The sequence below is a fragment of the Ostrea edulis genome, chromosome 2 (genome assembly GCF_947568905.1).
Source record: "Ostrea edulis chromosome 2, xbOstEdul1.1, whole genome shotgun sequence".
NCBI lineage: Eukaryota > Metazoa > Mollusca > Bivalvia > Ostreida > Ostreidae > Ostrea > Ostrea edulis.
In genome coordinates, this window is record NC_079165.1 from 1,800,222 (window position 1) to 1,816,256 (window position 16,035).

Genomic DNA, 16,035 nt, shown 5'->3' on the forward strand with positions numbered 1-16,035 from the left:
TAATAAATTATTCAGCGCAGTAGGTTATGAAAACGAGACTTGATGGGGTCAACTCCAGAAATTCCTGAGTAAAAGTGCAATTCCACAGACACCAGGAACACGAGATCTAAGATTTTAATGGTAGAGCACAAATATTTTATTTCTCAAACACAGATGTAAGTTATTCTTCTAATTTATTAAAATCATGGGATTGCTCAGAAAAATTGGCACAACATACAATTTTTATCATGGACTGGGAAACACTTCACCGACTGCTTATTTCACAGGGTGAGATATTCCAAAATTTACGAGAGCAAAAAAAAAAAAAAAAGAAGAAAAGATTACCCCTCAGGATCCAATTAGAATCGATATCATTCCACGTTTGCAATGTTTACGATAATTAAATACACGTCTTGCTGGTTTCTAATCAAAAACCTACACACTTAGGATATTTCAACCTCAGATCGGCGCTGATGTCGAGGAACCAAGCAGCAGAACCCGTATCAGAACATGACGCATTTTGATTTCTGATATATATATATATATATATATATATATATATATATATATATGTATATATATATATATATATATACAGAGAGGGGGGGGAAGATTTACATCTCAATGCTGATGGTGTTAACGCATGTTCCTGTAAATTCATTTCTTATTTACATTGTTGGGCAAGTTGTATAACGATTTTCGTTATCTAGAAATTTGTGTTTAGAGCACTCAAGCGTCTTGTTGTCAATTATGTTCAGTAAGCCACGTAAATCTAATGAAGGAAATTGAACATTGCTCTTTGTTCTAAATTCATTGTACAAGAAAGCATATAGCGTTATTTAACTGGCATCCTATCCAAATCTTTAATGTGAGCATTAGTTTTTGTAATCGAATCGATTCTATTTACATGTACATTGGCTTGGATGATGAGATTTGATTGAAGATGCCTATGTTGAACAATATTTTTGTATACCATAGAGTTACTGGAAAGATTCATAACGGAATGAATGAAACTGATGGTGCATTAATACCTGGCCGATGACTTGCGTGGTATATGGAATACTGAACGCCTGAGTGAGAAACGGACGTAAAGTTCCTCAGACGCATGCTTGCTAGCTGCCATTGATATATATTTCCCGCCAATTCATCGATACGTTTACAAGCGCTCTCAATACGTTAACAAGCTCTCGCAAATACTAACAGTGTGTTTTCTCGTTACTCGCTAACTATTTGTGTAAGTTGAGATTGGACGTTGAGATGTCCGTGGCTGGTGTGACGGTGTTTCCTTGGGCGGAGTACATGGTCACTAACAGGAATTCTGGTACGAGTACGGGACAGTCACAGAAGATTTTAAGTAGTGCGGGAATTGACATGGACAATGTACTGCACCTCTCCCCAGAGACGGAGGAGTTAAAGCACATCCTGGACAGTCACCAGTAAGTACCGAGTATCTCAGTCAGTACCGAGTATCTCAGTCTGTACCGAGTATCTCAGTAAGTACAGAGTATCTTATTCTGTACCGAGTATCTCAGTCAGTACCGAATATATCAGTAAGTACCGAGTATCTCAGTCTATACCGAGTATCTCAGTCAGTACGGAGTAACTCAGTACAGAGTATCTCAGTCAGTACCAAATATCTCAGTCTTTACCTAGTACCTCAGTCAGTACCGAATATCTCGGTCAGTAGAGAGTACCTCATTAAGTACAGAATATCTCAGTAAGTACCGAATATCGCAGTAAGTACCGAATATCTCAGTAAGTACCGAGTATCTCAGTAAGTACCGAGTAACTCAGTCAGTACCGGGTACCTTTGTTTGCTTTGACCTCATCCCATGACTCATTTTTACGTTATTTTACCATGACTTAACTCCCAGGGCTGATTCTTAAGTTATTTTTCTATGACCTAACTCCCAGGGCTCATTCTTACGTTATTTTACCGTGACCTAACTCCCAGGACTGATTTTTATGTTATTTTACCGTGACCCTACTCACCCTACTCCAGCTCCTGATTTTTAAGTTATTTTACCATGACCTAACTCCCAGGACTGATTTTAAAGTTATTTTACCGTGATCTAGCTCACAGGACTGATTTTAAAGTTATTTTACCGTGATCTAACTCCCAGGACTGATTTTTAAGTTATTTTACCATGACCTAGCTCCCAGGACTGATTTTTATGTTATTTTACTATGACCTAACTCCCAGGACTGATTTGTAAGTTATTTTACCGTGACCTAACTCCCAGGACTGATTTTTTAGTTATTTTATTATGACCTAACTCCCAGGACTGATTTTTATGTTATTTTACCATGACTTAACTCCCAGGGCTGATTCTTAAGTTATTTTTCTATGACCTAACTCCCAGGACTCATTCTTACGTTATTTTACCGTGACCTAACTCCCAGGACTGATTTTTATGTTATTTTACCGTGACCCTACTCACCCTACTCCAGCTCCTGATTTTTAAGTTATTTTACCATGACCTAACTCCCAGGACTGATTTTAAAGTTATTTTACCGTGATCTAGCTCACAGGACTGATTTTAAAGTTATTTTACCGTGATCTAACTCCCAGGACTGATTTTTAAGTTATTTTACCATGACCTAGCTCCCAGGACTGATTTTTATGTTATTTTACTATGACCTAACTCCCAGGACTGATTTGTAAGTTATTTTACCGTGACCTAACTCCCAGGACTGATTTTTTAGTTATTTTATTATGACCTAACTCCCAGGACTGATTTTGATGTTATTTTACCATGACTTAACTCCCAGGGCTGATTCTTAAGTTATTTTTCTATGACCTAACTCCCAGGACTCATTCTTACGTTATTTTACCGTGACCTAACTCCCAGGACTGATTTTTATGTTATTTTACCGTGACCCTACTCACCCTACTCCAGCTCCTGATTTTTAAGTTATTTTACCATGACTTAACTCCCAGGACTGATTTTTAAGTTATTTTACTATGACCTAACTCCCAGGGCTGATTTTTTAGTTATTTTATTATGACCTAACTCCCAGGACTGATTTTTATGTTATTTTACCGTGACTTAACTCCCAGGACTGATTTTAAAGTTATTTTTCTATGACCTAACTCCCAGGACTCATTCTTACGTTATTTTACCGTGACCTAACTCCCAGGACTGATTTTTATGTTATTTTACCGTGACCCTACTCACCCTACTCTAGCTCCTGATTTTTAAATTATTTTACCATGACCTAACTCCCAGGACTGATTTTTAAGTTATTTTATTATGACCTAACTCCCAGGACTGATTTTTAAGTTATTTTATTATGACCTAACTCCCAGGACTGATTTTAAAGTTATTTTACCGTGATCTAGCTCACAGGACTGATTTTTAAGTTATTTTACCATGACCTAACTCCCAGGACTGATTTTTATGTTATTTTACCGTGACCTAACTCCCGGGACTGATTTGTAAGTTATTTTACTATGACCTAACTCCTAGGACTGATTTTTATGTTATTTTACTATGACCTAACTCCCAGGACTGATTTTAAAGTTATTTTTCTATGACCTAACTCCCAGGGCTGATTGTTATGTTATTTTACCGTGACCTAACTCCCAGGACTGATTTTTAAGTTATTTTACCATGACCTAACTCCCAGGACTGATTTTAAAGTTATTTTACCGTGACCTAGCTCACAGGACTGATTTTTAAGTTATTTTACCATGACCTAACTCCCAGGACTGATTTTTAAGTTATTTTACCATGACCTAACTCCCAGGACTGATTTTTATGTTATTTTACCGTGACCTAGCTCCCTGGACTGATTTTTAAGTTATTTTACTATGACCTAACTCCCAGGACTGATTTTAAAGTTATTTTACTATGACCTAACTCCCAGGACTGATTTTTATGTTATTTTACCGTGACCTAGCTCGCTGGACTGATTTTTAAGTTATTTTACTATGACCTAACTCCCAGGACTGATTTTAAAGTTATTTTACCATGACCTAACTCCCAGGACTGATCTTTATGTTATTTTACCGTGACCTAACTCCCAGGACTGATTTTTAAGTTATTTTACCGTGACCCTACTCACCCTACTCCAGCTGCTGATTTTGAAGTTATTTTACCGTGACCTAACTCCCAGGACTGATCTTTATGTTATTTTACCGTGACCTAACTCCCAGGGCTGATTTTTAAGTTATTTTACCATGACCCTACCCTAGGGCTGATTTTTAAGTTATTTTACCGTGGCCCTACCCCACGGCTGATTTCAATAAGCATATATGGATCCCTTTTCTCTAAAATAGCATGTATCTTTTCAAACCTGGAAAAATAATTTTCCATTTATGATAACGAAGATTATGACCTTTAGCAGTTTAAGAAATTCTTCAGCTCCCTATCTGTAATTCTGTGAATATGCCGTAAACCCGTACAGACTGGATGGCGAAAGCCTGTTCATTTATATGTATTAAGTACAAGTGTCTGATATGCCATGCCCAGTTTTATATATTTATACTTTTCTAATTAAATTGACCACTTGTGTACAGATTCTGAGTTAAAGGTTGATACGATGTCAATATTGTCGTGGTGATAAAACATACATGCATGATCATGATATATTCTAGGCACCCGATCCCATCTCTGGTACATTTGTATTGTAAGGGTCCATGTTTACCCTACTCTTAATTTGGTATATTTGGGATCTATGAGATTAACTTCACTTCATACAGATAATCCACACAAAAAAAATTTCTTCTCTCTTAAAAGTGCATTACGTAACGATAAGTGCAGGAGGAATTTAAAGACTTTAACTACAACATGAGCATTGAAAGGAAACCAAACATCACAGTTTGTGTTCAGTTTTCTGTTCATCACAGTTCAAACATTCCAAAACAATACTATATTGTGTCCAACATAATGCATAGTGAGTGAAATATATAAGTCATTCTAATATTACATGTAATACAAAGTCTGTTTTTTAGAGATGGTAAAGCTCATCTTTGTGAAAATATTCTCAACTCAAATCATCTTATTCTAATATAATTTAAAAAAGATATATGAATGACATTTGTCAATTTTGAAATGTTTGCATGTGTGTCATAAGTTACACTAGGAGCCAACTTTTAATGAAAATTGAATTTTTTGATCAGGAAGCAAAATTTCAGGGGACATAATTTGAAGATTATAATCGTTTTTATATTTGGAAAAAAGGTGCAGATAAATGCATAAAATAGTTGGGTTTTTTTTAATACAGAAAACGACTTGCACGAGTCATTTGGACCCAATTTAATTCTTTAAAAAAAGGTTTGAACAAACTGACCTTTACTATCCCTTTAAAAGATGCACTATGACAAATGAAGAGCAAGAACCTTTCCTCCACAGAGAAAGTTCACTGAATTTAAGGAGATTTAACCTAATGTGTTTCTATTGTCTTGTACATATATAGAAGATTTAGCAATGACGGGATTACACGTGTCGTCACAGGAACGCTTTCATTGATCACGAACGTAGATTTCTATTTGCATACGTAAATACGCTAGTCAAATACAAAACATGCAAATATTGTATATATCCGAACAAAGGTCTTTCCAATTAATATTACTAGATCAGAGCCACGTGCATCGTCTGCTGGCGGCACTTTAAATCGTGGCCAGCATCTCCACGCGAAACTGAAATAATTTTTACATATAATACAAACGCAATTCCAACAATCTACAATGGAAAATCAAGCACCTAATCGTACAGAAAAAGTCGGGAAGACAAAAAGCATGGAGAGGTGATTAATCATCTGGGGATTCAACTTATTGTGTTGAGTTGTTCGATTGTAATCAAGCTCGCTTATACATTTCCCAAGACAAAACATAATTCCATTTGGCGAATGAGAGATTCCGGAAACGTGATTACATACCCTTTGGACGTCTCTGTTGTTTAAATAAGATACGTATGGGGCGATGATGGAGTGTAGACTCTCTGACAGTATCCATGTATCCTAGACAGTCTATGTATATTTATAAATTGGTTCTAATTAGCGTTTTGGTTACGAAACAAGCTATTAAATATACTCTTACCACGCTAATGAAATATTTTGTTTGTGTTCCGTTTTTATGACATCCTTTTTTTAACCATGGATTTCCCCATCACTTTGCACAATAATGACAATAAAAATGTATAATTTGAATGAATTTATTTGTAAATTGAACAATTGAAGAGAGAAGTTAGAAATAGTTTTAACCTTGTGAACACGTTTCGTTCAGGACGGGATACATTCTGCGGGTGCACACGATTGAAGATCTGAATGACCTGACCGTCCTGTTGTTCGGAAAACCTCTACTGATGAGAATCAACCTCGTCCACACGGAAGTCTCCAGCAAGTACAGTGCCGACAAAATTTCAATTTGGGAAGGTTAGAAAAGTGATCATTTTCTCATTCATCCATCATTGTATATTTGTTGTGTTGTCACGTGGTAAATTGATAATTACGCGGTGGTCTATAAAGGCAAGAATCGATTGTATAGGAGGAGTGTAGTGTTTTCATAATAGATTACAATTGTTATTGGATTGGACTATTTCTTCTCTCTTTTCAGGTGATTTCGCTTGTGTTTTAAACGCGAGTCATCGGCAAGTCCGATCCCAAATGGAATGGGCGCTGAAACAAGCTGAAAATCATCTCGATAAGGGAGATAAATTCAGTATAGAGGTAATGAAACATAACATGATCTAATCGGAGATTTATCTACCAGCATAAGGCTTCAGAATGGAAATCCGGCGAGGAGCAGCAGAGTCTTTTAGTGTGAAGTTAGCGTCTGGCTTAAAATGATCTCAATTATGCTTCACACAACACAATTCTCGAAGCACCATCAAATATTTTTCAACTGTTAAATTCTAAATATGATTTTCAAGCAGAGCTTTAATACATACATGTATGACACAAGCCTTTATGATGCATCGATTGATTTTTGTTGTTGAAAATACGGGTATATTTTCAACTTTGCTGTTCCTCAGTTTCGTAATCTTCACAGCACTGGTTTTGACGCTATGTACAGCATATCGTTATCGCGTAATGCACGTGCAATTCGGATACACTTCTTATTAATGTCAGAGATTCATAAGGATTTTTGTAATCAAAAACTTTTCTCTAAACAGCCATAAAATAAGATTTTTTTTTATATTTCGATTTTCTTTATATATAATTTTTCTTGATAATATGAATACGATGTGACCGTTGGATCGAGCGAAGCATGAAATGAGCATTGACGTGTCCCAAGTGATAATCAGAATTCCGTTAAGTACGATAAATCATAATTCATTTTAAAATGTATTTTATTTATGAAATTCTTCTTGCGTTAAACGCCCAATAACATCTAAATATGAAAGGGGGGCTTATGAGGATAGACAAAGGATCCGCCTATTCATTTAACGCGGGGAATATAACGGCAGTAAACGTAAACCATGAATTGTAACGTCTCATTTAGCCTCGACTTTTCTCTCTTTCAAATCAAACAATTATAAATAACATTATTATATACTTTTAATTTCATCTCTTCTTTTTTCTTTAAAAGTTTGCGGGCATATATCACACAATATATGCCCGGAAACATTCCGGCCCGCAAACATTACGTCACAATCAATACTCAAGTCGAAACCTCAAATGACTACGCCGTTAATTTTCAAATTTTTCGTGTTTTTCATCTTTTACTCAGTTAAATCAATAAAGAAATTATTAAAGATAAAATTATTGTTAGTTTATAAATGAAATTGAAAGCATATAATAAAAAGGTTATAGACTTTGTATGGAAAAAATGACGACCTCGTTTTTTGTCGCGTACGGACCTCGCAAGCTCGGTCCGCCCACGCGCCAAAAAACTCGGTCGTCATATTTTCCCATACAAAGTCTATAACCTATAAATACATTCCGTTTGCAATTTAAAAGACAAGACAGTTAAAACTAAACAAAACTAACCAACCAATTCAAAGGGGTAAAAACGTAAGCGTAAATATATAGCATATTTTTATTTAAAGAAACTCGTGAACTCGTTCATCTATTTAGTCGTATTACTCTTTTCCTATTTGATGATTGGCTAAACCTGTAACAGTAATCATTTTCCCATTAATTTTATGAACAAACTAAGTGTTTGAATTACAAATTGCACGTCAGTCTTGTATTTTTGGCATTCCAAATTAAAACACGAATAACCGTAGAAGCAACTAACGAACAAAACAATATGGCGGCGCCCATATGGATCACAAAATTTTCAGTGAACGTTTGTAGAGATTATCTCTATTCCTTTGCTGATTTTCTCAATTTTTCTTTTACATACGTCTTACCTTTAGAGCCTTGCTTTGCGGACGGCCTTCGGAGTTTCGCTCGGTATTATTTGACTTCATGGTGTCAAAATGACTCTGATGAAGCGCAGCTGAAAAAGTGTGTACATTATTTAGAAAGAATTAGTACACTTCGCCAAAGAAGAATATTCTGATATATTAGAATTTCTATAGAAAGAAAGCTATAAAAATTCAGAGTTAGGGGACGTTGTAGAGGTCTATTTAATTTGTCATTTTCCATATTAGACAGAGTTAATTGACGTTGTAGAGGTCTGTTTAATTTGTCATTTCCCCTATTAGACAGTTAGGGGACGTTGTAGAGGTCTGTTTAATATGTCATTTTCCCTATTAGACAGAGTTAGGGGACGTTGTAAAGGTCTGTTTAATTTGTCATTTTCCCTATTAGACAGAGTTAGGGGACGTTGTAAAGGTCTATTGAACTTGTCATTTCCATATTAGACAGAGTTAGGGGACGTTGTGGGGGTACTGTTTATCTTGTTATTTCCCTATTTAGATAGAGTTAGGGGACGTGGTGGAGGGCTGGTATCTACAGAGCCTAGACCTATTTTCCGGCTGTGACGACTTCCACTCAACAAAGACCCGGAATTCCAGGCTAATCCTGACGAATCACACTCCGTTCAATCACTGCTTCGACTGTCGACCAAAATGGTGGCTCTGTCTGGGTCCCTGCTGGCTAGTTACAGCTCCCGTGTATTATGTGAGTACAAACAGGAAAAAATGTACAGTCAGTTATCGTCTGATTAAACCAATTTTTAACATATCAAATAAAACGTCCATATCAACACTATCAACATCCATTAGCGTTCATTAAATTAATCAACAAACAGCTAGTTGATCATACTTTTGCATTGTTTGTCAAGTGTATTTTAATATGACGAGATGGATAACTTATTCTCTGGACTTGTGGTCAACAGAATACCTGATTATGTGTTGTACTATACCAGAATACTGGATAGTTTAGTTAATGACTAGTTAAGTACTCTTTTCTGATTGGATACTTTAGTTGACGACTAATTAAGTATTCTTTTCTGATTGGATAGTTTCGTTGACGACTAGTTAAGTACTCTTTTCTGATTGGATAGTTTAGTTGAAGACTAGTTAATAAGTACTTTTTCTGAGTGATTGGTTAGTTGATAACTCGCATTAATTTCGATTGTAGGTTGACATTTTATCAAACGTCAATCCATTGTAAAATACATGCAAATTCAAATACTTAGGGAGCAATAAAAAAACGATCTGCTCTGAACGAGCATCAAGTGTGTGAAAATGAAATGAAATAAAAACATACATTACAATCAGGCAGTTTTTTTCACTACCCAATAATTGATGTTAGGAGAATACGGTTTATTGTCTATCTAACACTTTTAGATCACCTGTGCTGAAAGCGCAAGTGATCAAAATTTGTCACTCGTCCGTCTCTCGTATCAACTATAAATTACATTAATGCTCTTAATCGCCTCAAATATTTGCACGTCGGAGTCATTGACGTTGGGGAAAACCGGAGTGCCCGGAGGAAACCCACGTGTCCAAGTGAGTGATCACAAAACCCTCTTGGATACAACCACTGTCGATCGTAAGGATCAAACTTGGGGTCACAGCGGTGGAAGGCAAGTGCGTTAACCACTACGCTACTCGGGAACCCCATGATGTATGTAAAGTTTCACATTTTCAACTTCTTCACAACCACAAAACCAACTTCAATCAAACTAGACACAAATCATCTTATGGGAAATGAGTTGAGATTGATGACTAAGAACGATCACACCACTGTCATTGGGAGATAATGAAGAAATAGTTTCTCCCATAACCCCAAACCCTGATCCCCATTGTGGTCCAGTATAGGGAATTGAAATACAGGAAATTTATTTAAAACTCTCTCAATATATATGTCGAACTTCAGTTTAAACTGATGACTAGGTAAGTAAATATCAATGGAAGACTTGAGATTAACGATAGACAGCTAAGTGACAATCAATGGACGACTAGGGATTAACGGTAGACAGCTAAGTGACAATCAATGGACGACTAGGGATTAACGATAGACAGCTAAGTGACAATGAATGGATGACCAGGGATTAACGGTAGACAGCTAAGTGACAATCAATGGACGACTAGGAATTAACGATAGACAGCTTAGTGACAATCAATGGACGACTAGGGATTAACGATAGGTTGATTGAATATTGTTTAACGTCCCTCTCGAGAATATTTCACTCATATGGATACGTCACCACTGCCGGTGAAGGGCTGCAAAATTTAGGCCTATGCTCGGCGCCTATAGCCTTTGAGCAGGGAGGGATCTTTATCGTGCCACATCTACTGTGACACGGGACCTCGGCTTTTGCGGTCTCATCCGAAGGACTGCCCCATTTAGTCGCCTCTTACGACAAGCAAGGGATACTGAGGACCTATCCTAACCCGGATCCCCACGGGACGATTAACGATAGACAGCTAAGTGACAATGAATGGACGACTAGGGATTAACGATAGACAACTAAGTGACAATCAATTGACGACTAGGGATTAACGATAGACAGCTAAGTAACAATCAATGGAGGACAAGGATGGCTATCAGTGGATGACTGGGTGATTTTTAATGACGGGCTTTGTAACTACGACTAGGGGGTTATTAATGGATGACTTTGTGACTTCAATGGAGCACTAAATGACTAACACTGGAAGACGATGCGACTAAGGATGAACGAGTAGATGATTATCATTGGACAACTGGAGTGACTAACAATCGAATTAAATATCAACTGATGATTAGGAGACTATCAATGGATGACGTCGATTCATGCAGGAAGAAAGTATTCTGTCGAATGTAGGATGATACAATGTACCACAGGCCGTGGTTGTAACAAAGCATTGATAGCGTTATGTGTTTCGAATTCCCCAGTGGTATGTCCCTTCTCTATAATACACTAAGACGTAGAAGATTGCCATTGTATCTGAAAAGAAATTTTGAAGTCTAAGATGCTTCATGATTGTAAACGGTCGGATGTGTAGGTCTCTAGGTGCCGCAAAATCAATGGCAAACGTTTGATTAAGCATGTTTTATGATCCCTACCAATTTATTGTAGAAATCGGATCATTATGATAGCAGTGGCGTGCAGGCATTCAAACGTTTGATAAATAGAACTTTATACTTGGAGCTTTTTCCATATTATAGATAAAATATCGTAACATAATATCGCAACATTTAGATTATTAGATCGTATGCATGGCAACACCGGGGTTTGTTTGCCTGGCATTACTCGTCCTTGTTCAGTGATTTTAATGTAGAAATTTGAAGCACTAAATCAGTGAGTTCTGAGCGTAATTCTACTATATTTCAAAAGCAATTGATTTAGTAGAGTATGTTTCATTAGTGAGTGGGGGAGTTTTCGCAAGGCTTTCGTGTACATCAATAAATGTAGGTTAAAGGTATACAATTATTGTTTGTTTGTTTGTTATTTATGTCCCATTCGAGAATATTCACTGTAGATACATGTATGCCACCAACTTTAGATAAAGAGCAATAAGTTTTGACTGATTCTTGTTGCAGTTCAAGGACGTATTAGTGGGGGTTCTTCATCCTGCCAACATATATTGTGACACAGGACTTCCGGTTTCAAGATCATATCATAAAGGCACGTGACTTTTACCTCTGATACCGGAGGCTTGACAAAGGAACAGTCACTATCTAAACGTCTTGGGGCGATTTCGGTTACTGCCCACGTACATGTACGTCCCTAGATAGTAGGGTAAATGTTCCTATATTCTTTCTTACTTCCCTTGTATAATACTCCAGCCAATCACATCCATCGCTTGAAAACTGACACATGTGCAGCATCATTATATTCAAGATTGCCATATTGACCATACTAACCCTCGAAGACGGCGGGGTTAGTGTTGGTTAGAGTTAAAATGTCACAATGCGTCATAAAAATGAATCACTCCCCTTTCGAATGCAACTCAGGTATAGTAGCCAGAGTTCAAACCTGAATACGTAACGAACCGCCCCCCCCCCCCCCCCCCCCCCCCCCCCCCGTTTGACTCGGGATCGGGAACCAAACCTATGCAGGAACCAAACCCGGGCTTCCGGTTGCAAAGCCGAACCCTAAACCACAAGGATACCGTGACAGGTTTTTTTTAATAAATGTTTTCCGGGATATCTTTTCCCCAGCTGCATTGTAGGAAAATCAACTGATGCGCTTACACAACATTTCCTACAATGATGACATCCGTTAGATTCTCAAATAACCAATTATTAGGCCGTTCTTGGCACACTGTTTTTGACTACAGATTACTCCGTTTACCTTATCAAGATATAGGGCTCACATCGGATGTAACCGGTCAACAAGGGATGCTTACTCATCTTAGGCACCTGATCTCACCTCTGAAATGTCCATGGGTCCGTGTTTGCCCCTGTCTTATTTTTGTCTTCTTTTTAGGATTTATGAGATTTATCAGTGTTCATTCTCTTTACTTATTTACTAAACTGCCTGAAGAACCCGTTGTTTGGTCTGTAGCATATGTATTTATGGGAAATGTTCAAATTTCGTTTCTTTTGGATTGGTGTGATAATTCACGGGAAATTATGTAATAAAATTTTCAGCTGACTTTTTTTTATCCGTGTTAATATTGTTTGCTTTAAAAAGATATAGCAAAGCGTCATACATGTACATGCACTTATATCGGCAATCGACACGTGGCCCGTCCTGATGCTGGCTGGCATCGTGTCGAGTTCAGTTTGTCATGGACATGACAACAGGGTCGATTAGCAAAATTGCCATTGAATGTGAATATAGTTACACGATGTTGTGAAAAAAAATCAATTGAAAACAAACTTGTTATATCATTGGTGTAATGAGCGTCTGTGTGGTAGAAAAAGTACAAATTTTAACAGTGGCTTTGATGATTTCTAGATAATCACGTCCTTCTGGTACGAAAGAACACTACCTTGAAAGCAGCCCTGTGAAGACATACAGTATCTTGATTTTTAAGATCATTCGCTGTAATGATTCATGTCTCTGACAAAAGTAACCATTCAAGATAATTACAATTAGTAAAGACGGTTTTGTATGATATCATGCTGACTTTTCAAAGCCGTCCTTCGCTGAAGCCCACCAGAGATAATTTCATCTATAGCTTCACAGGATTAAAATGTCCTCCCAATAAGATACCGATAATCATCTTCATTTTTATGTTTAACAGCGCATTTCTGGGATGGACTGAAAATACCTAATTGTTTTCCTGTCATAAATTGTGCTTTTAATGACTTTGAAGTCTTGTTATATACGATAAATTTACGAGTGATAAATCTCTGCAGGAAATAACACACAAGCATGCTACTCCCCTATTCCCACAGAATAAACGGTGGGTAGCAATCTACCACGGTTACTATAGTGTTTCCAGGGCTGATATACGACACAGCTTGTACTCACATACTGCTCTTTGTGCAGTGAAGATATTGGCACATGTATACCGTATTCATTGTTTATTATAACGAATTCATAGTCTAAATGTTTCCATTTCAACCAAATTCAAGACTTTGTTACCTATTTAAATGTCTCCTTTCTGAGGATTCGATTTTTCTCGTAAAATTTTCATATTTCCCTGATTATGATGTAAAAATAAAAATCTGTTTTGCCATGTAATGACACAGTTACACTGCCCCCATGTAGCCTTTGTGCGTCTAAATAGTTTACGTACACTTATTTTAGTGGGATTTAAATTTTAGCGGTGAAGTAAGAACGTTAACGTATACAGTTGCACACTAAAATGATGCAATTCTCTATTTACCCATTATCATACATTGAAGAAGCGCCAAATCATGACTACGCCAAACAATACATCATCTCCGACTGCGTCAAAAGTTAGATACGTTAAAATAAGTACACAAACAGTATATGTTCTGAATGTATGTATTTCACGTCAGGTGTACAGACGGCTAACCTGCAGTGATTTGAAACTGAAAATAAAGGCTCCCGTTACGTCACTTCCAGGAGCAAGGAGGAAAAGTATGAACTCTGGTAAGTTCATAAATAGTGGAACTTAATAGTAGAGATTTGGAGCAATCATAGCGACTCTGTATATGGTCTAATATATACTGTTTTCGTCGTATTAAATTTTCTTTTACATGTATATCTAGGTTTATGCAGAAATGTGTACTATGTCGCCGGGTATAAAAGGGTCATATTTGACCGTACCACTATATGGGAAGTGTGTAAGAGAGAGAATTTCCCCCCACATTAGTTTGACAACCATACGCTATGCGTTAGAAATTGTGAAAAAGAAATTGAAATTCGCAATACAAATCCAATGCGACGTTTAATGTTTTAAAGATGAAATTCAAATTCGTCAAAACTTGTCATGCAGAGAATTCAGTGACGTTAAATATCATTAATTAGTTTGAATTCCTTTTTCTTGACTTACACAGAATCTTCACAAAATTGTATAGTCGTGAATTACAAGAAAGAAGGGACTGTGTCCTGCAGACTGGCACCGAATCGTTCCCAGACGTCCGAACTCAGTACCTATGGTTCGATGATGGAACAGTCTGGTGTATGATGTCCGTCACCGACAAGTTTCCGCAGACCTAACTCTCGTGGAACGTCGGCGCACCTTCCTTGCATATGAAATGCGTCTGATATGACGCTGAGGCCACCACTTGATAAGGGTTCAGGATAATTAACGTTATCCTGTCTGCAGACGACATGTAGTATTGAAAGTGGAATAAGGATTACCGGGGAAGGAGTAAATAAGGTATCGTGTAATCTCCCTAATACCACGGCTAGGAATCAATGCCAGTGGCCACTAAAAGTAGAAGCAATCGATGAAGATTTGCATATCTCTGTGTGGACACCCTTCTAAGGCTTCATCAGGTTTTCCTGATCGAGAGAAATGATCATTAAAAACAAAATGAGAAAATTCTTTAATTGTATAGAGGTATTCTATGATTTGTTTTTTTATATGTACATAAACGGAGATTTTTAATAAAAAGCCAATATATCTTTCTTACTGATGCATGGTTTAAAATCTGACCACGAAACACAGTAAAATATCTTAGTTTTAGTGTGTTTTTATTATTTATTTATTTTTGAATCAGGAGTTCGAAGTCGTCACGAACAGAACCTGGTAGAAAATTACAACTCTGCAGTGTAAAATCAAAAATCCGCGAAAAAGAGTTTTCCTTCTTCTGAAATTATGAAAATTCTAACTCCCGCGAAAATACATGTGTATTATATATAGTTTGATATCAAATTTGATTGTTATGCAATATACCAATTATTTGATCAAATAATAGATGAAAATATGATGTTGATAAGACGAATAATTTTACTGTTATATAATGAAAACAGTTTTAAGTACTAAAAAGCTTAATGAAAAGACACTACACAGGTATTCCATTGTGATATGTTTTGAAGACGGCCATGCATCGAGATACGCCCAATGGATTTCCTGAGTTCTAAGATTACATGCCATGGAATATATTATTCAGAACTCATTGATGAATCTCATTCCTACAAATAAAAGCCCACAAATACAACACGGAGCAAGAGGACGCCCAGTACCATTGCCGTGTGATAAAGAAACGTTAAGCTCGGAAAGCTTTTTGTCTGAATTAGCATTTGCGAAGAAGCACCGTATTTTCCATTAGAAAAGGGATTTCTAGCGTGTTTGTCTATTTTATGTAGTTGAATGGAGATGAGCAGTGATCAATAAGCCGTGATGACTTTATATGCAGTTTATT

General features: G+C 36.9%; 1 protein-coding gene across 2 annotated transcripts; it reads left to right on the plus strand.

Annotated features, from left to right (window-relative positions):
* Window positions 1-341: 341 nt before the first annotated feature.
* On the plus strand, window positions 342-15,356 carry LOC125680314 (uncharacterized). 2 transcript variants are annotated; one of them, XM_048919793.2, is made up of 6 exons: window positions 342-1,415; window positions 6,209-6,357; window positions 6,539-6,651; window positions 8,791-8,994; window positions 14,221-14,314; window positions 14,722-15,356. In XM_048919793.2, exons 1-6 carry the CDS (start codon window positions 1,237-1,239, stop codon window positions 14,850-14,852), a joined length of 870 nt encoding a protein of 289 aa, XP_048775750.1. In that variant the 5' UTR covers window positions 342-1,236; the 3' UTR covers window positions 14,853-15,356. The 2 variants fall into 2 exon arrangements, with proteins under 2 accessions (XP_048775750.1, XP_056013239.1); XM_056157264.1 differs by lacking the exons at window positions 14,221-14,314; window positions 14,722-15,356 and adding an exon at window positions 11,845-12,223.
* The last annotated feature ends 679 nt before the right edge of the window (window positions 15,357-16,035 follow it).